Source organism: Myripristis murdjan, chromosome 20 (assembly GCF_902150065.1).
Source record: "Myripristis murdjan chromosome 20, fMyrMur1.1, whole genome shotgun sequence".
Classification (NCBI taxonomy): domain Eukaryota; kingdom Metazoa; phylum Chordata; class Actinopteri; order Holocentriformes; family Holocentridae; genus Myripristis; species Myripristis murdjan.
Window position 1 is genome coordinate 14,019,995 of NC_043999.1, and position 25,920 is coordinate 14,045,914.

Consider the following 25,920-nt stretch of genomic DNA (forward strand, 5'->3'; position numbering starts at 1 on the left):
GACAAAAACATATTTGGTGAATGTGGTGCTTTAGAATACCCTCAACACACACACACACACACACACACACACACTTTCAGACACACACACACAAATACACACATGCCCCTATTCGACCTACACAATGTCAGTGCTCATATCACTCTCTTCCACATCATAACACACACTCCAGTAATATTAGTGATGACCTTCTCCCCCACACATCAACACACCTACAATCACCATCTTAGTATGTTTTATGCCCCTCTTGTGTTCATTGTCTCAAATTTTGAAATATTTGTGTGTACAGCAGTATTTTAATAAAGAATACCAAAACTGATCCGTGTGGGGATCTCATTTTTTTTTTTTTTTTGCAATTGTAGATCTTAAAATTTCAGTAAGTTGTGTGCAAAGGAAAACACTCAAAAACTCACTCAAGACTCGTGTCAGCACATGGGGTGGATTCATTAAAAAAAAAAAAAAAATTCCACATATGATCAATTTGAACAGCACCTGAAATATGAAAATATTCTCTGCATGCAAGTTAAAATTTCACCTTAATATAAACTAAGTAAATCAAGCTCTAATTATCAAATGCTTACAGATGGTTTTAGTAATTGTTTTTTTTTTTTTTTTTTTTTTCAACTGGGGACAATTTCATTTCACTTGTGATCTCTTTTTTCTGTTTATATCTTTTTTACATCTTTACATCAAGATTTTTAATGTTAAAACATTTGATCATTACTTGCAACACTTCAAAACTAGCATTCTCGTTCCTTTCAACAAAATCGAGACATGCAGCATTGATTGAATTAATGTGAACTGAATATAAATTACATTCAAATAAGGTCAGCAACAGACATGACACTTGTGGCAGTAAAATTAAGTAGTGACATTTCCATAGTGTTCCAAGTGTAGAGTACAGCCTTAAAATAAATACAAATACATTCTGTCTAACATATAATTCCTTTAGTTTCTTCCAGCATATAGATGTGTGAGGAGCTCCACCATCATTTTGAACAGCAGGGCTCCTCGTCCACAAAGCTTGGTGCACGAGGTACCAATGCAATAAGCTCATAATAATACTAAATCAGTAGATACATTCTATGTAGTTGCATAGGATAAGTACTTCTCAGGTAATAGCTGCTCTTGGAAGGTGTTTGGTGAGGGAGGGCTTTACTTGAGCATTACTGAGGACGCCACAGACGGGTGGCATAACGTTTTAGTGAAGTGTTGAGCCAGAACAGCTTCAATGCACCGTGGCTTGGATTCTCAAAGTTTCTGTAGCTCTACTGGAAGGATGGAGCTCTGTTCCTCCAAAAGACATTCCCTCAGTTGGTGTTTTCATGACGCTGGCAGTGCTGTCTAACACATCGGTGCAAAATCACCCACAGGTGTTCAGTGGGGTTGTGATGTGGTGAATGCAGAGGCCATGGTACTGCAGCTCACATCATTTTCATCCTTGTCAAACCACTTGGCGAGCCCCTTGCGCCCTGTGGATGGAGGGATTATCATCCCACCAGGGTAGACATGTTCCCTCACAGGATGAAGGTGAACACTCAGAATAACTTTGTATTGATTTGCAGTGAGTCTTCCCTGCAACGTGCAAACCAGGCCATAAAAAGGGGCCCAGCATTCACGTTTTCTCAGTTTACGCCACACATGTACTCAATGTCTTGCTCAAAATAAGGGGTGCATCTAACCACATCACTTTTTTCACATCTCTGTAGAACAGTGCTTGTGGTTTTGTATCACTGACCTCTCAAATGTGCATTGATCTTTGTAATGAGAGCCTTATGTACTGCAACTCACTATATTAGCTTTCTCTATGCACAGGATCTTTTCAAAGAAAGGTGCTCCATCCCTCCAGGAGAGATCCACCGACTTGGAGAATCTACGCCGGATTGAAAGAAAATTGAAGCTGTTCTGGCGGCTAGTGGTTTCCCAACACCTTACTACGACACTTTATTTAGTCTTTTTGCTTTAATTTGTCACCTGTCCATATGTTGCACAACAGCATAAACTAAATGTTTTAAAAGGAAAGTGAAGAGAGTGAAAAAATAAAGTCATGGGTTTGATCTAGAGATATGATTTTGAGGTTTGGCTGAAAATGAAAACAGGAACTGCAGATTTTGGGTGTAGGAAAGGGGGAACAGTAATAACCTGCAGAAATTACAGTGAGGTAGAGGATGCAGACAGCAGAAGACAATTGGACAAAGACAGTGTGACTCCAAAGTGACAAGAAAGGGGTGAGTGGAAAAATTCCAGATTCACTATAGTGTTGTCAAAGAATGCAAAGAGTTAGACGAAGGGAGATGCTAGAGCGAGGGGTAGAGAAAGGCGGAGTTATAGTCAGGAGGAGGCGAGCCCCCCTCCTCTGACTCCCAATCACATGGCAGGACAGGTGGCTCATTGTCATGGAGACCTGTGATGTCATTGCACAGACATGGCACCTGGTTCACGCGGCTCTTACGGAAGGTGAAGAACCTGAACACACACACACACACACACACACACCAAACACAGATTAAGAGTCATTGCCTTTTTATGCCATATTACATGTGCACATAAAATTGATAGATATTTGTCATTTTGTTGCACATGCGATTTCAATGCATTTGATCATATATCACCTTACATGTCATCTGCACAATTTTCCTAACTGGTTTCATGCAAAACAGAGTATGCTGCCTTTGTTTTCTCCAGGCTTTTAAAGATAAAGTACCTTTGTTTTACTGTTTAAACCACTTCTTCAAAAAAAAAATCAATACATATCTTCCAGAGTACTGGGCATTAGGCTGTGCATGATATTGCACAGGGAGGATTACAATCTGGGAAGAGCGCGGGGAAAGGAAAGGTCAAGAGGTCAGAGATTAAGTCCCCACCTGCTGAGTTTTCTGTTCTTGGTGCTGCTGCCCCACACCAGATGCTTCAGCTCCTCTGATGGCAGGACCATGCCGCTGTCACTCTGCTCATCCTGAAACACACAGGACACAAGTACACGCCTTTAAGAACTCACAACCTCTTTATCTTTTATATTCTCTGAAATTCGTCAGTTCCCTGTATGTTGAGTTTTTATTGTCTCATTCTGTATATGTGTGTGTTTGTGTGCATGCAAGCAGAAATATATGTGTTTTCTTACATCGATGCTGGTTGGCTCCTTGCAGGGCAGCTCTTCAAAAGTCTTAAGAGTGGCCATGCTCCTCATATAACTGCACAGATCAGAGCAAGATTCAAACACACACACACACACTATCACCACCCAGCACCTTCAGCTGCCTCTCAATTGCTTCCTTTTGTACTTGCTCGGAAAGCACCTGCTAAAAAAAACACTTTCTTCTCCACTTAGCTTTTTTCTTACATGGTATTGTACATGATTGTTCTGGAAACGCAGTAGCAGCTGTCAGACTTGGTCAGCGTCAGCGTGCTGTTCCTCTGACCCACATGTTGCTGACTAATGGGGACCAGTGATATTTGGCGATGTTGGAGTTTACGGTTGTACTGTGGCACTAATTGTGGTAATTCTGGGTAAGAGCTAGATGCTTAATAAGTACTGAGGACTGAGCAAGACCAAACAGTTAAAAGACAGTTCGTACGTGGTTTTTATCTTGTACTTGGTCATTTTCTATGTCAAGTTCTCCTTCAGCAACATGGTGACTTCCTTACCCCAGATTGGTGACGGCATGTGGCTGCAGTTTGGCAGAGATGTTTTCTGCGCAGATATCGCTGTTGTGCATGTCTCCGGCCAGGAAAGATCCCAGAGGAATGTAGTCTTTCCCATCCTGCTCAGAGTGGAAATTTGTGTGACCTCATTTTGTAAGGGTGTGTGTATGTGATGTTTGTCTTTGTCTTGTCAACTGCATGACAAGCCTATGTACAAAATGACTGTATAAGGACTGGGTTTGTGACGTTTTCAATTCACTGTCTCCATGTTGACGGTGCATGTGTGTGTGTGCGTTCATGTGTGTGTGTGACCTGACCTGCTGGACCCGTGCCTGTAGCAGGTCTCCGAGTGTCTCCACCAGGTCAGTGAAGGTGGGTCGGTCTGAGGGGTTGGCCTCCCAACATGCCAGCATGGTGCTGTAACTGTACACACACACACACACACACACACACACACACACACACACATATTGTTTATTAACTCGCAATCAAAGCATATCTCACACCATCTCTTGCAGCTACTTATGATCTTTCACACTTGTTTTGAAGTCAGATTTGTATTATTAACACATGGATGGGCCTGACACACTAAGCCAGATATTCGGACACAATTTTTAAAAACAGGAACTGAGATAGTGTTGAAAATTGTACCAGTTTAAATCTAAAAGCCTCATTCTGTCTGAAAAGCTTGAGTTTGAACCTGCAAATTCCACCCTTCAAGAGCAAATGTGGAGATATTATAATTGATGTATTCTAATAAGACTGGATAAGAGGATTTCTTGAGATACTTGATCCCTGAGAAGCAAAACTGGAGCTGGTAGGGATTCAGTGTCTTTGCTTTGAACCCAAGAGAATTCCTCATCACTGTTGGATTGAGCAGATTAAAGTCCTCTGTGTCAACCCACATCTCTGGAGTGCTGTACTCCGGCGCTCGCATCCTCGTTCCCTCCTTCAGCCTGTGGCAGAACTCTTCGTCTATGTGAAGCCCCGGGTATGGGGAAGCTCCTGTCACACACACACACACACACACACACACACACACACACACACACACACACACAAAGAGCAAGACATGAACCATATCAGTAATCCTGCAAACACACACACACACACACACACACAAATGAATGCACAAGCACAGACAACCACCCACATTTTCATGCCTGACACAAACAGCACAAATAAAGACTTTGAATTCATCTCAAGGCTTATGCACATGCATTATATCCAACATTTTTGCTCCTGCTCAAACATATGAATAAAGTGCATGCTGTGTGTTAGATGTTTGTGTGTTTACACCTGGTGGGTGCAAGCTTACCCAAGGAGAAGATCTCCCACAACAGGATGCCGAAGGACCAGACATCGCTCTGGATGGTGAACACTTTGTCAAAGATGGACTCTGGAGACATCCATTTCAGGGGGAGGCGGGCCTGCTCAGACAATCACAGCGGAGGTCAAGGGTTAAACAGAACCATTTGTATAAGGAAACTCTAACCCTACAGTGGACAGCTGTTTAAAAGTCATTTTCTCCTAAATGCAATGGTTTCTATGGTGGAAATGCATATCAGCTGTTAGAATGCTCTCTGCTGGAACTCGCCTGATGTCCATTCAATATTTCAAAAGACAGACACGAATGATACTGGCAGCTCTTGGGCCAGTAGGTTACAGGATGCATCGTAAATTGTACATGAGGATACAACTTCCATCAAAACTGGACCAATGATATGGCAATTCTTACAAAATCAACTCAGTTTAGCTGGTTGCTTTGCTGTTTGGTTTCATTTGCACATTTATGAATACTCAGTGCATGAAAATCCAGTAAATCCCTCAAGAGCCATGAACGGGATAATGCCAGTAAAGAAATTTTGTCCTAAAATTTTGAACTTTGATTCAAAATCAGCGTTTGAAATACCACAGTTCACTTTATTTATTTATTTATTTATTTTACTTTAAATTATAGTGCCCCCATTTGGGCAGTAGGTGTATTTTTTTGCATGCAGGAGCACTGAGCCACAATGCACCATCCCTCCAAGTTTCATCAAAATCAGACCAGCAATATCTGAGATGCCAGCTGATGTGCTGATGATGGATGGATACAGACTGAAACATGGCGAGTGTGTGTGAACTGAAGCGACAAATTTCAGTACCATTCAGTGGTGAGTTTTACTATGATGCCATCCAACATTTTGAAAGAGCAGCTGTTCCACTGTTCATATGGTATGTATCTCATTTTGGAAGCAGATCTCTCATATATACTCACGTCTCCCTTGCGAACATAATCCGGGTCTTTGTAGATGTCTCTGGCCAGGCCGAAGTCACAGATCTTCACCACTTTATTCTCAGACAGCAAAATGTTCCTGGCTGCCAGATCTCGGTGAATACACTGATGTGGAGTACAGTGAGTGGGGACAAATTAACAACCTGTAATACACACACACATACACACACACACACACACACACACACACACACACACACACACACACACATGCACACAAGCAGAGGAGAACCAGACCTTGCGAGAGGCCAGGAACTCCATCCCCCGAGCCACCTGGAAGCTGAAGGAGATGAGATCCTCCAGGAACAAGGAAGAGCTGGAGACAGACTTGGTGTCTGGAGGGAGACAGAATCTGATTGTGAGTGCTGAACTGGTCCGTCGTGCTTACAGAGAAACCTTTCTTGGATGTGAGGACGGGGCAGTGGACACAGAAAAACATTTAATCTTCCACCTTGGGACTCTTACCCTGGTCGTTGTCTTTCTTTTCGCTCTCCTCCTCAAACCCAGAGACGATGCTACTCTGGCTGTTGGACACACTGCCCGCACTCTCCAGCTGCCCCTGCCTTCCTCCAATCAGCTGATAGGGAGAGTAAAATGAAATGATGCTCATCAAAAATCATATGGCAGAAGGAGGGAAAGACACTGACAGAAACACATGCAGTTCCAGGAGGCTGATGAATCGCCCTGTTGAGTTTGTGGGTTTTATTTTGTGGTACTGGTATTTATGATATCACTACATTTTGATGAAAATGTGGAAGTATATATCAGGGTTAGTGGTTCAGTGCAGTATATGTTCAATTTTAATGCACTTCTTTATTTTGTAGCAATGTTACAACAAATCTATTAGCAGTGTTAGGGAAGCTACACTGGAAGTGGCTGAACCACAGAAATGTAGATTTAAAGAACTTAAACCCCTAACTAAAGCTACTTACAAAAAATAATTAAAACTACTTTGTAAAAAAAAATCAAAACAATAATGCAATACAAAATTAAAACAAAATATAATCCAGAGTTAAGCCACTCTATTAGTGACTTGATTTAATTTATAGCAAAAGGGGCTCACTTGTTCACACAAATATTCTGCCTACAGGTCATTCATACATATATAAATAAATCAAGTCTTCATTGACCATGGCAGGATTACTCAGTTAGCCAGATAAGTTACAAACCACGTGCAACAGCTTCTCTGAATATTCATTAATAGATAGCCTTTATCAATAGTTATGTCTAATTGACATCTCACAAATTCAAATATAGTTTTACAAAATCACATTCAAAATGAAATCCCAATATTTTCCACAGCAATCCAGTGTCCTGGCAAACCCCTGACACCTAAACCTGTCTTAAAATCAAACCGGCCCACCTGGGCTCTTCCCCCTAACTCTTTGTAGCACAGACCAGTTTGTAGTTTTAATGCTGAACTACACCAAAATGTACTAAAAATAAACAAATAAATAAATTAATAAATAAACACTTGACTCACTATATGAATATGAATTTAGCTGAATTCCCAGTGAGCAACTGCAATTTCAATTAAACTACTAGTTAAATTACATGCCATGAAACTAACAACACAAACTGTACCAAGGATGCTGGTCAGTGTCTATGATATTTAAAATAATTACTGTTAAGCTTCACTGGATGATATACAAAAGAATTTACAAAGAGGTTTTGTCCCTTAGATTAGTGAGTCATGTCAGGTCAGCCTGAGAAAAATGTTGGAAACGGACCTCTCACTCTGCACAGATAACATCTTTGAAACTAAAACCAATTGCAGAAGTGAGGCTGTTTACATGCTGAACTCCACTGAGAGGGGAAGCTTGACCTGAAACATGTAACACCGTCTAAACATGACCGTGTGCATGCAGGCATGTGTGCAGACTGTGAATTTGTGATGTGACTGTGACTGTGTGTGTGTGTGTGTGTGTGTGTGTGTGTGTGTGTGTGTGTGTGTGTGTGTGTGTGCATGTGTGTGTGTGTATGTGTGAAATGTGACCATGGTGACACCATCTCTGCGGGTGTTTGTGCTCTTGGGTGTCTGAGAGCTGCTGAACTCACCCTGTCGTACACGAAAACCTGCCTCTTGCTCTTCAGATATGTAGAGAGATTTCCATAGCGACAGTACTCTACTATGATCATCAGTGGTCCTGCAAACACACACACACACACACACACACACACACACACACACAGAAACACACACACACAGACACGCATGCATGCAAGCATCCATGGACCAAAACACAAAGTCAAGACTGATTATTAATTTACACACAGTGCCACATGTGTGTGCATGCGTGCGCACGCACACACACACACACACACACACCTCCTGGCTTGGTGCAGGCTCCCAGCAGGTTGACGACGTTCAGATGGTGTCCAATGTGGTTGAGGATCTTTAGTTCAGTCATCAGAGCTTTGTGCTCGCTGGCTGTAGCACCCTCTGGTGGACACAAGACAGAAGCACAATCAGGGAATTGGTGCGCTAATGCATGGGCTTTGCAAACTTTTTTCATGGTCTAGACACCCAAACTGATTTCCGTAAAGCTATGAAACCCATTTGAAATGATTTTACCCAGTATGAGTCCTGATATAAATTTTTTTAGTCATACTTGAACCCTGACAAATAGACAACAACAATTTGTAGTGAATTAAATTCCAGTGAAATTAAACTACTTCTCACTTTGGTGAGGACCCTCTGGAAGCCCCTCAAGGGTCCCTCAGGTCCTTGGACTCCACTTTGAAAACCACTGAGCTCATGCTTTCACACAGTTTTCTGCACAATATTAATATTTAGATAAGACAGTATGGAGAGAATCCTTAAGATTCCCAAGGCTTAGGTGAGGCAGTTTTATTGTGATATACTGCCGACATCATGTACAGAAAAGAGGATTTTGTTCTCAGAGAGTGAATCATTCTATTCTATTCTATTCTATTCTATTCTATTCTATTCTAGTCTAGTCTAGTCTAGTCTAGTCTAGTCTAGTCTAGTCCAGTCTATGCTGGTAGGTTCGTCTCTCCTGTACCTTTGAGCATCTTGACAGCCACGGTGCTGCAGCTGGTGGAGTCGTCTATGCCGAAGGCAGACGCCTGCATGACCTTCCCAAACGCTCCACGGCCCAGAGGTTTCTCTGAGATCAAGAGAAAGAGAAGAGTTTGATGTGTTTGTGTGTTTAATTAAGCAGCTTTATTAATTGTCATTATCATCCATCATTAGGCATGATGATGTTGATGAGGAAAGACATCAGATAAGAGATGTCAGAGGTTCACAGCACAGTGCATCAAACTGGAGTGCATTTTGAACCCCACCCGATGATAGTGAGGGCTGATTAGTTCCAGTAAACACAGTTTACACACCCCTGGAAGAGTTGATTAGTTCACCACAGACAACATACACAGACACAATGTCTGATTAATGGAATGAGAGGCACTCCCAATAATATCTGATAAGACCTGTGAGAAAGTCTTCTCCTCTGCTGGGCAATCATGCCTCCCCTCTTTCCCGCTACCGACACATTTTTTAAAATTCTGCTCTGCATTTAACCATTATTTCACGAGGAAATCCTCTTGAAAATACAGGATCTTTTTCACAAGAGGGACCAAGCCAAGAAAAGTAGCATCAATGAAAGACAAAAATTTAAAAAAAAAAAGATGTAAGACCACATAAAACATAAAAATCATCAAATTAAAATAACACCGAGCTACAGTAGCTTATGCGACCAGAGATCAATTGAGTATTTTGTTTTGCTTCCAAGTACCTGCAGTGAGAAAATGTATTATTACATAATGGAAATCTGTAAGTTCTCCATCATTAGCTTATTGTTGATGTATATATTTCTAACCTAAAGGGAAAAAGGGGAATGTGCAACCATCTAAATGAACTTTGAATCTGCTATATGTGAAAAAAAAAAAAAAAAAAAATCTATCAAAAAAGACCATCAAACCCAAGCTAAACCTTTTTACTCATGCGAAACAGCGGCAAAAAGCTTTTCAGCACAGTTTCAAAAGTGTCTCAGAAAAATCAAACCAACCATATAAATTCAACTCAAGCTGCAGTTTGTATATTAGGGGCAGACAGCAAGAACAAGTCACTACACGGTGCAGTGTAACTTTCATCCCCAGAGTGCGGGGTACCTAATTTGAGGCGCTCCCTGGGGAACTCCCATTGGTTGGGGTCGTACTGCAGCCTCTCACACTGCTCCTCCATCGGCCCCTCTCCTGTGTCCAGGATGATTGACAGGTACTCTGGCTTGGTGCTGGAGCACTGGGGCTGACAGGACAGGAGAAGGAGCATTAAATATTGTGAAGAAGTGTAGGAGCAACGGAAAAAAGATAAGGAGTTTCGTTGTTTATTACGGTCAACGTCAAAGTATCAGGAGGTGAGAATTACGCAACTGGCTTTAGGTTTCATAAAATGATATTTAGTGCAGGAAATGTTGGGTAATCATTCAATTCAACACACTGAGAATGACATTTTATGATACTGATAAAATAGCAATGATAATATTCATTCTTTCATTTCATGCCAGAATGAGATAAGAGGGATGATAAAACCTGTTCTCTTCTCTCACCTGTTTGAGTTTGCGTATGAAGAGAGTGAGCAGCAACCAGAAGAGAGTGGCAACCACACAGGTACAGGTGAGAGTAGGGATTTCCAGAAATGAGGGCTCTGAGCCACCTGCACACACACACACATACACAAAAAGGGAGAATGAGAGAGAGAGAAAGAGAGAGAGAATTTGTTCATCATTCTCTACCCTTCCAAATGGGGGCACTATGCTCTTACTGTCCCGCCCTGATCCCCACATGTCTCGCTCTTTGCCTCTACCGCTGTAGAAACCAGCAAAACACTGCCACCCATCCTCCTCATTAATCTTAGCCCTGGTTGTTTTCTTCTTCTTCTTCTTCTTCTTCTTTTTTTCTCAGAAGATGTAGAAATAGCCAGAATAGTGCAGGCAGGGCCCTTCTGGAGGAAATAAAAAAAGGGAGACAGTTTCCTTCCTGACTGATCAGAGCGGGCGCTCCTGTTTCCAGGTCCAGGCTGGGAAGTGTCCGCCTCTGCCCGGGGAATGACACCCACACCGCCACACAAGAGCCCTGCTTCTTCTGCCACCTGATATGTGTGTGTAGGAGTGTGTGTTTGAGTTTGAGTGAGGAAAACTGAACAAAAGGCTAAGCGAGCTCCACACCGGACGTGTCTACGGATGCACTCTGACATATATCTTAAGAAAACCGATTAAGGATTGAGTTTCTACCTGTGTCACCACGGTGATAGCTGGAGGATCGACTCCACTGTGTAAATAGTATAATGACATATGTGTATACATGTCAGACTCGGAGCTAGCGACTGACTCAAGATCTATTTCCAGCTCAGAACAATGGACATTCACACGTTCACACCTGCCCATATATGGAAGAGACCCATCTTTGAGAGGTAAACACAGCCAATCAAAGCGAGAGACAGACACACTTGAAAAATACCATTGTCCAAAGGTTGCGTACCGTTGACCCATATATAGGCAGAACTCTCCACAGATCCCCTCTGATTGGTGGCCTGGCACGTGTACAGGCCCTGGTCCTCCACCGTGATCCGATCAATGTGGAGAGTCCCATCTTCTGGTATCATGACAATACCTGAAAATAAGAAATGGCAAAAATGGCACAAACTCTCAGACACCACACTTGAAGTTTGTACCTTTAATGTCATTTTTTTAAGAACAACATACCTGAGCCCTGTGACAGTGCCATTTCGTTCTTGTACCATGTGATGGTTGGGAGTGGGACGCCCTGGGCGGGGCAGCTGAGGGTGACTGAGCTGCTAACATTGACGCTGCAGTCGGTCAGGTTGTGTAGCAGCACTGGCGGCTCCAGGACTGAAGGGAGACACACACACATACACACCATGAGTGTTATGAAGAGTACAGTCTCTAAAAATACTTCTGCCTTCATGAAGTAGTCACTGTCACAAAATATAATAGCATAATAGTATAATAGTCTTATTACTGCATATTTTACTGTGTACACAATCAAGAGTCGCATATCCAATATAAGATCTGCTCTCGAGGTCGTGTTCTTTTATTATTCATGTTAAAATATCAAATGATGCAACAGAAACCTGTCATAAATCTGTGTGTGTGTGTGTGCGAGAGAGAGAGAGAGAGAGGGAAAGAGAGAGGAGGAGAGCGAGATTGTGTGGGTTCTTTTGCAATTTTGGCAAATCACCACAAGACATCGGCACACGCTGTAGACGACACATTTGTCTTGATACAGTTATAGACTGGAATAGACTATCCTTTGTTGGTTTCATGCAAATTGAAACCAGAGCTAACCAGACTTTTTTTTTTTTTTTTTTTTTTTTTTTTTGCTGATGTTCTCTGGATTGGTGCCACCCTTGGACAATATGTGCTGGTAGTGACATATTTCTGTGTAAGAGTGGCCTCGGCCTCAACTTGTGAGTCAGCTGATATTCGGCTTCTCTTGGGCCCCTTGCTCACCCTTCCATAGAAACCCATTTCCTAAAAGCCTCAACAATGTAGTATTTCATCATCCGGGCTGCTATTAGCCTGGGAGTACACACAATGAGTCACAAACCATTTTTCAATTTCCTTCTCTCCTACATTTGCTATAATTAGAAACAAATTATTCCCAAGTGTCTAAACTTCTCTCAGTGTGTCTTAGCCTCTCACCAGTGTCATGTTTGAATTCTTTCCTTCCCTCTTTCTCATTTTATCATCAATCTTTCTCTCTTCTTGCTATCTTTCTGCTCCTTCTCTCTCTAATAATTCTCCTGGTGGTGGTCCTGGGGGAGGAAGTCTACATGTTGAGCTCTAATTGTATAGGGAACAGCAGTAAAAGACATGAAGAAAAGTCACTTAACCAAGGCGACTGATTGTTGTTTCCCCTATCTTCCTCCTGGACAACAATTGATGATTGTCCGTGGGGCTGGGGCTTGACAGTGTCTGATTGGCTGATTGTTCCTCTGGCCCTGTGCAGGGGCCTGTAAATGTGGCATTGTGGGAAGTGCCATTGTGTGCTCTTCCTCCAGACAGGAGCTCATTCCCACGTGAAAGAGGTGCTGAGCTGGAGCGCAAGAGCAAAGGCAGGGTGGGGCCCCAGGAAGCCGAGGGGACCCAATTCCCAAGCACCAAGCGCTCTGTTAGAGAAGATGTTTGTTTGTTTGTAGGTGCAACGTATTTACTCTGATCAAGGGGGGGAGAGTGAGTTTAAGAGGGGAATGGAGAAAATGAAGCTACTTTGAATGAGTTATTCGTTTAGTCAGCGAATGACTAAATGGGGATTTCAAAATCAGTTTCTATTTCAATTGTGGGAGGAGGAGTGGGAACAGATTTTGTGGCAGCCTCTAACCTTGGAGGGACTTTGTGTGTGTGTGTGTGTGTGTGTGTGTGTGAATGGATAAGTCTGCTGGAGAGTATGGTGTAATATTTACCGTAAGAATCAAAGTGGGAACCACAGATGATTCTGAGGGTAAATCCATGTTGAGGGTGATGTGTTACTTTTTGCTTTTTTGTGTGGTGACTAGTAAATTAACATGTCTTAATTTAGTTTGTAATTATTTACTTTTAATTATAAAGTAATTTCATTTGTTTGTACACATTGTTTCACTTTTGAATGAATGAATGAATGAATGAATAAATGAAAAAAGTGGAGCATCTTGCAGATAACTTGGTGAACAAAACACTATCTAAGTATGCTTGATATAAATGATACTGGTTTTTGGGGCAAAAATATTATTCTGTTTTAAAACAGCAAGCTGAGAACTACTTATTTTATTTTACTATTTTACTTAAGTACTTAATTTATTTTAACAGAGTAACTTTGAATCTAGTTTCTTATTTAAGGCACATGACCAAGTAAAATAAACAATTCAAAGACGACTTTGGCCAAAACTGTTTACAGTCATGATGAGGAATGATTGAAGATGATGAGGATGAGGAGGATCATCACAATAAAGAGGACCACAAAGTTGATAATAAACTCCCAACCCACCTGTGACCTCCACCTGTGTGTCCAGGTGTGTCTCCTGTCCGGTGAGGAGGTGACGGGCCGAACAGCGGTAGGTCCCAGACTCGCTGGGAGTCAGGTTGCTAAGCAACAGGGACAGCGAACAGGAGAAGTCCCCCGATGTGAGCTGACCGCTCAGCGCAGGTCTCTGAGGCCCGGTGTACTCTGTTTTGTTAGTCACTCGTTGCCATGACAACGCTGTATACAAGTACTTGTTGGCTTTGCAGGTGAGCTGGAGGTCTCCGCCCTCTCTAGGCTCCTCCCTCTGACTCACACTGAAGCCCCCTGGGATGTCTGGGGGAAACCGAGGAGGAGAGAGTGAGAGGGAAGGAAGAGAGAGATGGAGAAAGAAGGAGAGAAGGAGAGGAAGAAAGAGGGATGCAAAAAGATGTTGAGCTGGGGAGGACTGCAGTGAGGGAGGGAGGCTGGGGGGAAAAGGATTGGAGATGGAAGGAGGTCAGATCCAGATGCTATGAAAATCCAAACCCTCTCTGAACTCCTGTCTGAAGAGTAAACCTTCTCAATTTCTCAGCCACTGGCTCTGGATCCTGCTCAGAGCCTGAAACCTTCGTTTCAAGAGCCGACCCGACCAAACCTCCATTTTCTTAACCTTTGATGACAATGCTGAATGGCTATTGTGGGTAAAAGGAGCTAGTGGAATACAGTGAAAAGGCTTTTTATTTACTTTAGCCATTTGAAACTTCCCGTGGAAACGGCTCGAGGGTTTCCTGATGGCAGATAGTGTTTATCTTTCCCAAACACCCCCAGGCCTCCCGAAATAAAGTGGACCCGCCAGTCCAAGGAAGTGCGCTGCACAGGGAAGTGCAACGATAAGAGCCACAGGTTCCTGTTTCACTCTTGCTCACACACTCACAGCTTAGCGCATGCACACACAGGCACACACACACACACACTCCACGTGCACTCCAACACACATGAATGGAAACCTTTCTCTGTATCCATGGTAACAAAACCGCCCTCACATCGCACACGAAACTGCAGTATTTATATTGAATGCATTTGCACTTGACAACTTTTTAACTTACATGCAACTTGTGGTTTTCTGCAGGCAAAGCAAAGCACTGACAGATGTTGAGGCAGGCTTTAGTGACATGTACTGTTATTTCCAAAAAATGAAAATTTATGACTGATTTTCTTAAATCAACATGAAATCCATATTTGACCGTTTCCTTGTATGTTGAATTTGTATTTAACAGGTTTAGGCAAAAAAATAATAAAAACATGTAATTTCTAGCAAGACACAACCAAAGAGCCATTTTGCATTTTGAAAATATTATAATCCCCTTTGGTAAATGTTACACTTTATATCTGCATTTATTTGAGCTTCTTGCTGTGATATATTATCTGTCGATGCTGCTGAAGGAGCGACCCTCCCAGCCCCATGAGTCCTGGTCCAGTCCTTGACTCCAGCTCTGCCCTCTGCTCTGTTTTGGGCGTCAGTCTCTCTCCTCGGTGGCGACCTCGCTATCACTCATCACTTGTACCTCCTGGTTCCTTCGTGGTGAAATGACCTCACCAGCTCGTGTAGGACAGCATCACTATCTTCTTTTGCAAAATGACAACTCATTTTTCAAACCCTTCCTGTATCATGCTTTCAGCCTGGACTCCACACAGCTCCACTCCAGTTCAAAAAATAACAAAAAAAACCTCTTCTTCCCTTTTCCCCTGGTTTTTTATTTCTTACTCTTTCAACCCTAATCATTCTAAGGAGTGAGTAATTTCCTTCTATCTGTTGTATGTGTGCTTCACTGTGTATTTGACCCTTTAAGTCTTTATTTTTGCTGCAATCTAATATTTAAGATTGCTCTACAGTTTCATTCTCTAATCTGGGTAAATCTGACTAGCCAACAATGACAAAACATAAAGTGGATCAGCTGCCTGAATGCTGCTGCTTAACCTTTTTATACAAAGAGGAAGCGGGACAAAGGCGAGCAAATGGCAGAAAGAAGATGACAGGAACTAGTGATCTGAGGTGGGTGGCAGCTGAGGGAGTGGAAGGGAGGAGTGGGTGGGTTGTGAAGGAACTTCAAATTATTTCAGCGCAGTAATGAGTGGTTTAATTGTTAAGAAAACTTACCCATTGAAGAAGGAAATACTTCTCTGAGAGTGTTTTATGTCTATGATCTTGTCTCTGATTACCTGTGATATAGAAGTGGATGTCCAGGTGATCTGTGCCAACAGAGTTGGAGGCGACGCATCGATACACTCCAGACACAAAAGCCTCCACAGTCAGGACCCCCACAGTCTGTGGAAAGCACACACACACAAACATCCGCATGAACAAACCAGCACTTATCGCACTCTGAAAAACAGACACACACATGCAAACAAATGCACGCACACACACACACACACACACACACACACACACACACATAGGCTCATTACCTCTGCCACTGATAGCAGGGCTCATATTTTCCATGGGCCCATTGAGCAGACAATGGGGGTCTCTGAGCCAGCCCTCCTGCCCACTTCCAGCCCAGAGGGCAGCTCAACACGCTAGCCCTCGATTAGTAGTGTGTGTGCGCGCGCGCGCGTGTGTGTGTGTGTGTGTGTGTGTGTGTGTGTGTGTGTGTGTGTGTGTGCGTGCGTGTGGCAGAGATTGTATGAGAGAGAAAAGCAAGGACAGGAAGAAAAGACCATGAAGTGTTGAGGAAAAGGATGTGATGGCGATGAGATTGAATCAGTTTCCATCACATTTTTTTTTTTTACTGTAAATTGCAGTTAAATGTATAACAAATGATTCCTGTTACAGCTAATTAATTGTGTGGATCTATATCAGGATACTCTATTCTTTGTGTTCACATAATTTCTGGCAACGGTCTGGATGTTCACAAAAAGCTGGTTGGGTACACAGTGTACTTTTGAAAATCCATTTAATAACTCATGCGGTTCCTGTGTCAGTGGCTGCGCTCACCTTATTCTTTCCCTGAAGCACTTCCTGTCTGTGTGTGACACTCAGGACGTGGTTGTGTGTGGACGTGCCTGGGACTCTCTCTCTCACAGGGCTCCAGAGTGACGAGGACATCGGACACACACACCTTGGAGGAGGATGAGAAGACGGACAGGCACTCAGCTGTGTTGACACAAGTCACTTTATGCTGCGACCAGGTGTGTGTTTCCCTGTGCATGCGAGTGTGTGTTCACACAGCTGCACTCTGCAGGAGGAAGACCGGAACCGCAGAGAGATGCCTTGATCATCGCTGCTGTGATGTTATCTTCATCATCGCTCACATCTGCATCATGCGGACGCACAATAACCATTACCCCTGTCCTACGCTATGTGTGTCGGCCAGGGCTGACAATAGTGAATCTTTGGAGTGCTATGTAATACCGGATTGTTCATCTATGGAGGATGCAGAGGTGGTATTGTCATCCTGTGGATCAGCTTCCTTCCATTCTTAACAAATCATCCCACATTTCCAGGACAAGAGTTCCCATCCCACTCAGTGACTGAATCCATAGATTACAGGCTGCCACAGTATGGGAACTGGAGCTTATTCTTCCCTCCGCAAGCTGTTTGTGGTTATCTACACGTTAGTTCATGATGAACAATGCTGAAATTATTGCGGACCTGATGAACAGAGCTCAGAGGGTTTGGTAACTTGAGGAAGACGGCGTGCAAGTGGAGATGACTATGTACATTGTACCTCTGCATCTACTCCCACATGAACCAGATGATTAGATGTTTAATAAGCACTCCGTCGCTCTTTGTGCTTTTAGCAGCCCGGTTGGAGACGTCTTCACATTTTGGGTTCTACTAATCCATCAAACGTCCCCAACAGTAAACGTGCTCAAACAGTTAACCAAATGTAACCAATATTACCAAAAAGTAGTACTTTGGGGTCATACAGAACGCCTCAGGTTCATCATTTTGGCAGATGGTGCATTATCTAAATGAGAGTGTGTGGGTATACACATGGCAACAAATGAGATTATGCAAAATAACCGGTGACACTGAGTTAAGCGATGGGTAGTGGTTAGTTTTCATACCAGAGACACGTGGCCTCCTGCAAATTGTGATATATGAATCCATACTTCAGCAGAGATGTATATGTTTCTTCCTCAGTCCATTTGAACATTTCTTTCATTATGCATCAGGTTCGGCCTCACTGAACTGTGCCGCTTGTTTCGGAGCCAAATCCTACAGTCGACACCACCGGGCTGCCTCCATGCTGATGAAAAGGGAAGATGCTGTATATTCACCAGTTCAGTGCATAAACCTACTGCTGAGGAAAATATCAATGCGTTTTCTGAGTGTGGCGTGTCTTAGTTAAAAAACGCAACTTTGGCCTCTCAAGGCAAAAAGAGGAACTGTAACATTTCTAACGTTCAGCTCCATTGAATTGCATCTGACAGATCACATTTGGAGTGGGGTAACCGTGGGCCTTGCAGAGTGTGTTTATCCGGTGTTTTCCCATGAATGCTGAGCCATCTTTTTTTTTTCCTGCTGCCATTTTGCCTCTGAGAGATCTGTAGCAGCATAGGAGGAGGCTGAAATTCTATCTCTCGGACATTTTCCAGATAGGGAACATGAAAAGGAGCTATACTGTATACCCGGCCAGAAATATGGTTATTATTCCCAAGAGGACAATAAAAGTATATGAAATGACAGGAAATGAAACGAGATAGCCTACTACGGTTGGAGAAAGCGATGATATGAGCAGGTGGTAGAAGGAGATTGGCAATGCTGATGTGTCAGCAGCATAAAACAGGGAAGTCGTCATAAAGTGGCCTTTCTATATTAGTGTTCTCCCAGAGCAGAACCAGATTAAATCGGATTATTGGTATGTGAAATACTGGCAGGGTCCAATTCAGACTTTCAGGGTCTGACATGCAGATTAATTAGAATATAAACACAATCAAATATGCTTAGCAAAAGACTGAAAAGACTGACTGAAAGACACCCTCCATCTCTGTATGAAAGAAAATATTTTTTTTTTAAATGAAAATTATAAAATGTCTAAATGTACTTTGTGCCTTTATTGTATTTTTATGCATATCAATATATACATATATAGTGGTTCATGGTCCATGCATATATATAAAGTATACTAATATAAATTAGACAATATAAATCAGCATATTTTTCAATATATTACCATATAACTATAATATTATTGCATGTAGTTTGGTGAGATGCTATAAGGAAAAGCCTGTAAAAATTCTCATCAAAGCAAGAGTGGCAGCAGAGTTGCAATTTAAAAACACAGGCTCAGTTCATTTTAATCATCACCATCGCCATCATCATCATCATAACTTTTTATGATTACTGCAACATTGTTCACTGATCTTCCATCTGTTTATAGAGATTTTACTGCCCATTTCTACAGTAATCCATTTCTCTCCCTAATATATTTTTTTTCTTGTCTATGGCTGTTATGTATATATATAAGACTTCCTGTATGCTCAATATCTTATGTAAAATTGAGGCTTTAATTGTGTAACATATTATATATATGAGCTATATAACCCCCCAAAAAATGTATAGGGAGTATATTTTTCATCTGTCAGATTACACAGTATCGTCCTGGTTCATTCAGATATAAACTGAGGTTCACCTGTCACTCAGTTTTACACCCTGTGGGAGGCTTTTTATGTCTATCTAATAAGATATCTGTGTCTCTGTGTGTGCGTGTGTGTGTGTGTGTGTGTGTGTGTGTGTGTGTGTGTGTGTGAGGACATCTTTCTACGTCTGTGCCTCTCAGACTGTCCTGCGCTCCTCCCTGATCCTGGTTCCTCTCCTCTCCCTCCCTGATTGCTCTTCCTCTTGGCATAGATCGTGTGTGCCTGATGGAACGGCCCACCCTGTGCATGACACCACGGGCCTCCCTCACTCAAACACACACACACACACACACACACACACATACACGCATACACTTGCACGCACACACTCACACACTCATGCACACACACACAAACACACACACACACACAAACTACACCAGATAACTCTCCCACGCTTCCCAGGAAAAGCTCACTCACTTAGTTATACACACATGAACTGATGCACGCACGCTCACACACACACACACACTCACAAATCTGATTTATTAGATGTTAGATGCATGGGCACAAACAAGGTTAGAGACAAAAATGAACACACATGCACACACAGTCAATTCCACAGCCTCGTTCATGCGGTGTGTGTGCCTGCCAACAGGGTGAGCGGTTGCCTGTTTAATGTGATATACACAGAGAAGGAAATATGAATGAGAGGTCCCAAGTTGTGTATCAGCAGGGGTCATCTCCTGCCTTTTCTTCCTGTCCTGCCCGATTGCCTAAAATACACTCTAACCACTGTCCCTGTCCGTTCCTCTCCCAAACCAAAAATAACCACAGAGCCATGTAAACCAATACGCAAAAGTAAGCAAAGTTTAATGCAAAAACACAAACAACTGATATAACACGTCAAACCAATACATCTGAACAGTTTCATACACATTTTGGCAATTATTGTCATTTATCATATGTAAGTTAGTTGTATAAAATTATTAAATATTAGACTTATATATTACTCATAGAACATCTGTATACAAGGAATGAATCACATTGGGAGAGACCCGTAGAATGGGACACTTGTGTGGAGGTCACAGACACACACACACACACACACACACACACATACACACACACATGCGCACAGACAAACACACACACATGCATGCACACCCACATGCACACATGCATGCGCATCCACAAAAATGCACACTCCTGCTTGTTTGCACAAGTATGCACATGCTCACATAATATACACACTTGTTTTATTTACACACACACACACACACACACACACATAGACACACAAAGAAATGGACTATAATTAAACACTTAAGGCACTCATCCTCTTAAAATGGCTTGTTGTATCACAAGTTAATTTTAAGGAACTTTCAAAATAAAAGGGCTGATATACTGACATCATTTGACATACAAACAGAATTGGACATAGGGTGACACTGAATGACGTAGGATGACATAATATGACGTAGGGTAGTCATAGTCTCTGGTCCGGGGAGACTTCCTACATGGTAGGTGTCTGTTGACCATCAGTCTTTTTTAACAGAGAACTGTAGGCATCCCATAGTGAACAACACAAAGCTTGTCCTCTCTCCTGTTCGCCTGTCCAAGGTGAGCACATTTGAACTTCAACTCATGACTAAAATCGGAACAGAACTCACAGCTTTTGTGGATGTCAGAAACAGATCAGGATATCAGGGCTTAGGACAGGCACGGTTAATGCACCCATTATAGTACCACTCTAGGACACAAAAAGCAAAGAAGCAGCTCCAGAAATGTGGCTAGTGGATGGATGGAATTGCACTTCTTCTGGCTCAAAATGTCTGAGAAAAGTAATGTAGAAGCGTAAAACAAGTACAGGGTGGCTGGGTGGAAATGGACGATACAAAATTGGGTAATGAAGGAAATAAATAAATAATAATCATTAAAGCAGATATCCTTATATCCTCAGTGGTATGGTATTTGTTTTATTCCTCTTCTTTTATGTCTCCGAGCAACTGCTTGTCTCCACTGCTCAGCAGTGGTCCAAGTCACTTTCCACACCAGTTTGGGGTTGCAGGGTAATCACATCGGACTGGTAATGTCACTGAGGATCCTGGCTACATGGAGAGGAGCTGATGAGTGTCTGGACGGGTTGGGTGTGGGGGCTCGAGAGGGGAAAGGCACTGGGGGGTTGTTCTTCTGATGAGGTGGAGGACGGTGGGTTGGGGCGGAGGGCAGAGCTGGCGAAGGAAGGGGCTGGAGAGGTATGTGTGGGGGGGCAGCTGGGTTGGGGAGGGTGGGGTGAGGAGGGGGGTCTCAAGAATAGATCAAGCTCTTGAGGAAGCGGACTGTGCCACGTTTGAAGACGACGGGACAATCACGCTGCTGGGAAGCGTCTCGCGTCGGGGAGGAAGCCAAACAACGAGAGGAAAAGCGCTCTGATTTTCGCACAGGAAGCCCAGTGCGCCTCCTGCCCGGGCCAGATAAGAGCGCTGTGGTTCCCAGGGCCAGACCCAGGAGTGGACCCAGGCCCCAGGCCCCCTCAGCCTGGCCCGGCCTGGTCCACTGTCCCTAGGCCTCCTCCGGCGCGGCGTCAGGCGCGTGGTGCAGCCGGGCTGCAAAGAACAAGGGCCTGGTGAGGATCCAGCCAGTCACTCTCAATCACTGATGTAAAGTCACACACTCAACACAGTCACTGAGAAAACCAGAACCAGAACAGAGCTTTACAGAGGACCATGGCTCAAACAGAGGTCAAAGGTAATCTGCTTTGACATTACTGTTCACTGTCTGTTCAATTTACATATAAATATTAAGCATCAAATGGACTAATTAATCACAAATTAATAATGCGTATTTATTTGCCATACAGCATCATATTTGGCAGAGTTTCTTTCATCTGCAGATTGCATCTGACCCTTGCTCTCATACATACTGAACTTCGCGATACACCAAAGCGCAACAGAAACATAATGCCACAATAAAGTGTTACCTAAACACCTCAGCCTGCCTGAACACAAGTGATGATAAAAATTGACTTTTTTGTGGAAAATAAGGAATTTGCCTCGCCAGTGTCAATTTCAAAATGAATTTCACAAACTCAGAGAAAAATTTCAGTACCCACATCTGCCCAAAAGGCGGTGCATTATATAGATTGCATTTACAGGTACAGAGGGGGTAAAGCCACGCTGGATGCATGTATGCATGGCGCCATGTGAGCGTGCTGGGGTTAAGGGTCAAGTACACTGATGATGTCAGCGCGTCTCTGAAGGGGAATAGCACATGGGCGGCTGCTGCGGTGCTCTCAGGTAATACTTAACCTCTCTGACTTGGTCATAACCAACACAATAAGTGTCTGACCCCCGAGAACAACTCAATCACGTTGTTGCCAAGTGTTCACTTGAGTACGCATGGTGTGTTTGTATTGAGCGTGTGTGTGTGTGTGTGTGTGTCTGTGTGTGCGCAACATGTTTGACTAAATGACTATCCCAAGGCATCACTGGGTTGGGCTATTTCTCATGAGAACTTTATATATAGTGTGTGTGTCAGATATAAGAAAAAGCATCACAGGATGCGGTGTGCAATCACAATAATAAACAGGCCTCTCACCCTGTGTCCTGGACAGGAAATTCATTAAATCATAGCGTTTGATTTGGAAACCAACAAATCGTGACTGAGAGCACGGAACTGGCCTCTATTGAAGTGTGTGTTTTTTTTCTCTGCCCTTTCAAGTCTGAGTTACACTGTGTACTGTGTCTGTGAATGTACCAGGCACACACACACACACACACACACACACAGGCACACACACACACACACATACACACTCATATGCACAAACATATGGGGAAAAGACATATGGACAGTAAAGGAACAAACATGAGGAAAGAGTCACATAAAAGCATGCACATAAAGACAAACATGATGGAGTACACACACATGGGCGTGCGCACACACACACACACACTCACACACTCCTGCACATGAAAGGCCCCCAAAGGCATCTGTTCTGGTTTTAAAAAGGAAATACTGTCTGAACACATGCTGAAATAGACAAAACATGTCTCCATTTTCAAACTTACACACACACACACACACACACACACACACACAATTAACACACAACAAATAAGACATCAGTTTGCTGGACTGTGCTGTAAGTCTTTGAAACATTGCAACACTAACATTATTCACAGCCCTTATTTTGATGTAGACAAAACGTGTTCAAAATGTAAATAAAAAAACAATACATTAACATTTATCAAGCAATGACCTGAAAATTATTCCTGAACGTGATGGCAATAATGTGGCATCATTTTAGTTGGATTTGATTTATGATTGTATACAACTGATAACGTAAATTAAGATTAAGTCAGGGGGTGTCGTCTTGTTTGTTGCAAACTTGTGGGCATGTAAAGCCCTTTGGGACTGTAAACAAGTAAGATCGAGCTTTAAATAATCTTGAACTTGAACTTGAACAACTTTTGGAAAACGCAGGTAAATGTAAACTTATCAATCAAGACAGTAAGGATACTGCACATCCTTTGGCAACACAAAAATGTCTGTGAATATTTCTATTTTAAGCTGATAAATTGCTCTATATTTATGTAAAGTTAAAGAGAGTATATGCATTTTTGGAAAAAACAAAACAAAGTTGTTATTGATCAGTGTTTAAAAAATACGTTAGTTGATGCCGTAATAAATATTAAGTAACAGTTAACTAACCGTTAACTAATGCTGTTCATGCTAAGGTATTAATTTATATGTTATTTAAGGGTTATTGTAGATATTATTAACATTAGTAAATGCCATAATAATCATTAACTAACAGTTAATTAACCATTACAGCATTAACTAACAGTAACTAACATTAAGTAACGTTAATTGTTGTACTGTTATTGTAAAGTGTTACCAAAATATATAAATGACTTCATCCAGTCAAATTGTGGTGTTTTGTGAAAGGTGGCTATTCTTGACACTATTCAATAGTTTAAACAATGGTGTGATCTATTTCAAACGGTGGGTATTATCACTGTGGGACCCGGCTCGTCCGGTGGGCAGTGTGTCTGCTGTGCTGGGCTACTCACAGGCCTTTGGACGGGCAGCGGTGCCAGAGCCACTGGATGTGCGGAGCGGGCACTCCGTGGGACGTGCAGTGCAGGGCTTGTCTGCTCCCCCGCGGGACGGTGCCAGGGTCCTGCAACGACACCGCCTTCTCTCCTATTTGGGGACTCACTGTCAGGCAGCAAGCCCACACACACACACACACACACAAAGACAGATACACACACATAGATATGAGCATCAAGTTTACTCCCCAGGAGGAGAGACAGACAGAGTTAAAGGTGGTTGGTGACTGAAGAAATAAGCCACTGCTTCTCACCCTTGACCACCAGTGTGAGCGTGAGATTCTGTTTGAGTCCGTGTTCCTGGATTCCCACCAGGACGGTATATTTCCCAGCATCCTCCTCTGCTACATCCCGGATCACCAGGGAATTCCCGTCTACATGGTATCGGGAGCACTGCTCTGCTGCCACCGTGCCATCCTTCATCCTGTCACAAACACAGAGAGAGGGGATCTTTCAGCAGGAATTTCAGGGGCAAAGTCCATACAATTCTTACTTTAAGCAAAGATCAGTAAGTAAACACATAACTATACTTATATATAGCTTATATCCAATTTATATTTACACAGGACTTTTCAAAAAAGCAGTTCCAAAGTGCTTACATACCGACAGCCTCAGTATAAATGGAAAAAAAAGGAAAATAAAAAAAACTGTGTACATTTTGTGATTTGAAAATATGAATATCATTGCTTAGTTTCCAAAAGGAGCATGTTTAATTTGTGTCTCTGTAATACATTTCACACAGACATTTTCATATACCTGTTTTACTACTTCTGTATTGCCAGTTGATACAACACAATGGTGATGTAAATATATAGTTAAATCAGTTAAATGCATTGCCAGAAGTAAGCTCTTACATTTGCTGCTCCTAACACCCTGTCTGTCTGGTGGATCTTTGCTGGACAAAAATCCTTTGGTACACAGGAGACAATGCACTTTACATTTCCAGCAGCAACAGCTGATTGTGTGAAGTGAGTAGAAGGTTAACATGAGCAGTGATCGCTGAGCAGACAAAGAAAAATAATGCCAATGACAGAAACTCAAACTCCAAGGAGAGAGACAAGCTGTTCAGCTGACAATCAATGCCTGAGAGGTGCGGTGAAAAAGCATCACAACAATGACTGCTTAACATCTGCTGCTTAGGAATAAAAAAAAAAAAATGTTGGACTCAAATTGGGTTTGTTTGAGGCTCTTTGAATAGGGGTCGACTTAAAAATCATGTTAAAAACTCCAAGGCATTCTCTAATTGTGTCTTATTGTCATGACTGTATTGTCATGGCACGACAATAAAGGCATGGTATATATTGCAGATTAATAGCAGTGGGTAGTCCA

General features: G+C 42.6%; 1 protein-coding gene across 2 annotated transcripts in view; it reads right to left on the reverse strand.

Moving 5' to 3' along the window:
- Positions 1-447: 447 nt before the first annotated feature.
- Positions 448-25,920, reverse strand: part of flt1 (fms related receptor tyrosine kinase 1) — a 40,024-nt gene continuing 14,551 nt past the window's right edge. Inside the window, exons 9-30 of one of the 2 annotated variants that reach the window (XM_030079735.1) lie at positions 24,846-25,015; positions 24,550-24,697; positions 16,881-17,004; positions 16,103-16,208; positions 13,928-14,236; positions 11,647-11,793; positions 11,423-11,554; positions 10,492-10,598; positions 10,055-10,190; positions 8,947-9,051; positions 8,250-8,363; positions 7,979-8,067; positions 6,386-6,497; positions 6,158-6,255; positions 5,903-6,025; positions 4,961-5,072; positions 4,548-4,647; positions 3,960-4,065; positions 3,646-3,761; positions 3,122-3,191; positions 2,865-2,956; positions 448-2,466 (exon numbers count right to left, since the gene is read on the reverse strand). In XM_030079735.1, coding sequence (XP_029935595.1) covers positions 2,298-2,466; positions 2,865-2,956; positions 3,122-3,191; positions 3,646-3,761; positions 3,960-4,065; positions 4,548-4,647; positions 4,961-5,072; positions 5,903-6,025; positions 6,158-6,255; positions 6,386-6,497; positions 7,979-8,067; positions 8,250-8,363; positions 8,947-9,051; positions 10,055-10,190; positions 10,492-10,598; positions 11,423-11,554; positions 11,647-11,793; positions 13,928-14,236; positions 16,103-16,208; positions 16,881-17,004; positions 24,550-24,697; positions 24,846-25,015 — 2,785 coding nt within the window. In that variant the 3' untranslated portion in view covers positions 448-2,297. Of the gene's footprint in view, positions 2,467-2,864; positions 2,957-3,121; positions 3,192-3,645; positions 3,762-3,959; positions 4,066-4,547; positions 4,648-4,960; positions 5,073-5,902; positions 6,026-6,157; positions 6,256-6,385; positions 6,498-7,978; positions 8,068-8,249; positions 8,364-8,946; positions 9,052-10,054; positions 10,191-10,491; positions 10,599-11,422; positions 11,555-11,646; positions 11,794-13,927; positions 14,237-16,102; positions 16,209-16,880; positions 17,005-20,526; positions 22,081-24,549; positions 24,698-24,845; positions 25,016-25,920 lie in introns of those variants that run through there. The other variant, XM_030079736.1, reaches the window with a different exon arrangement.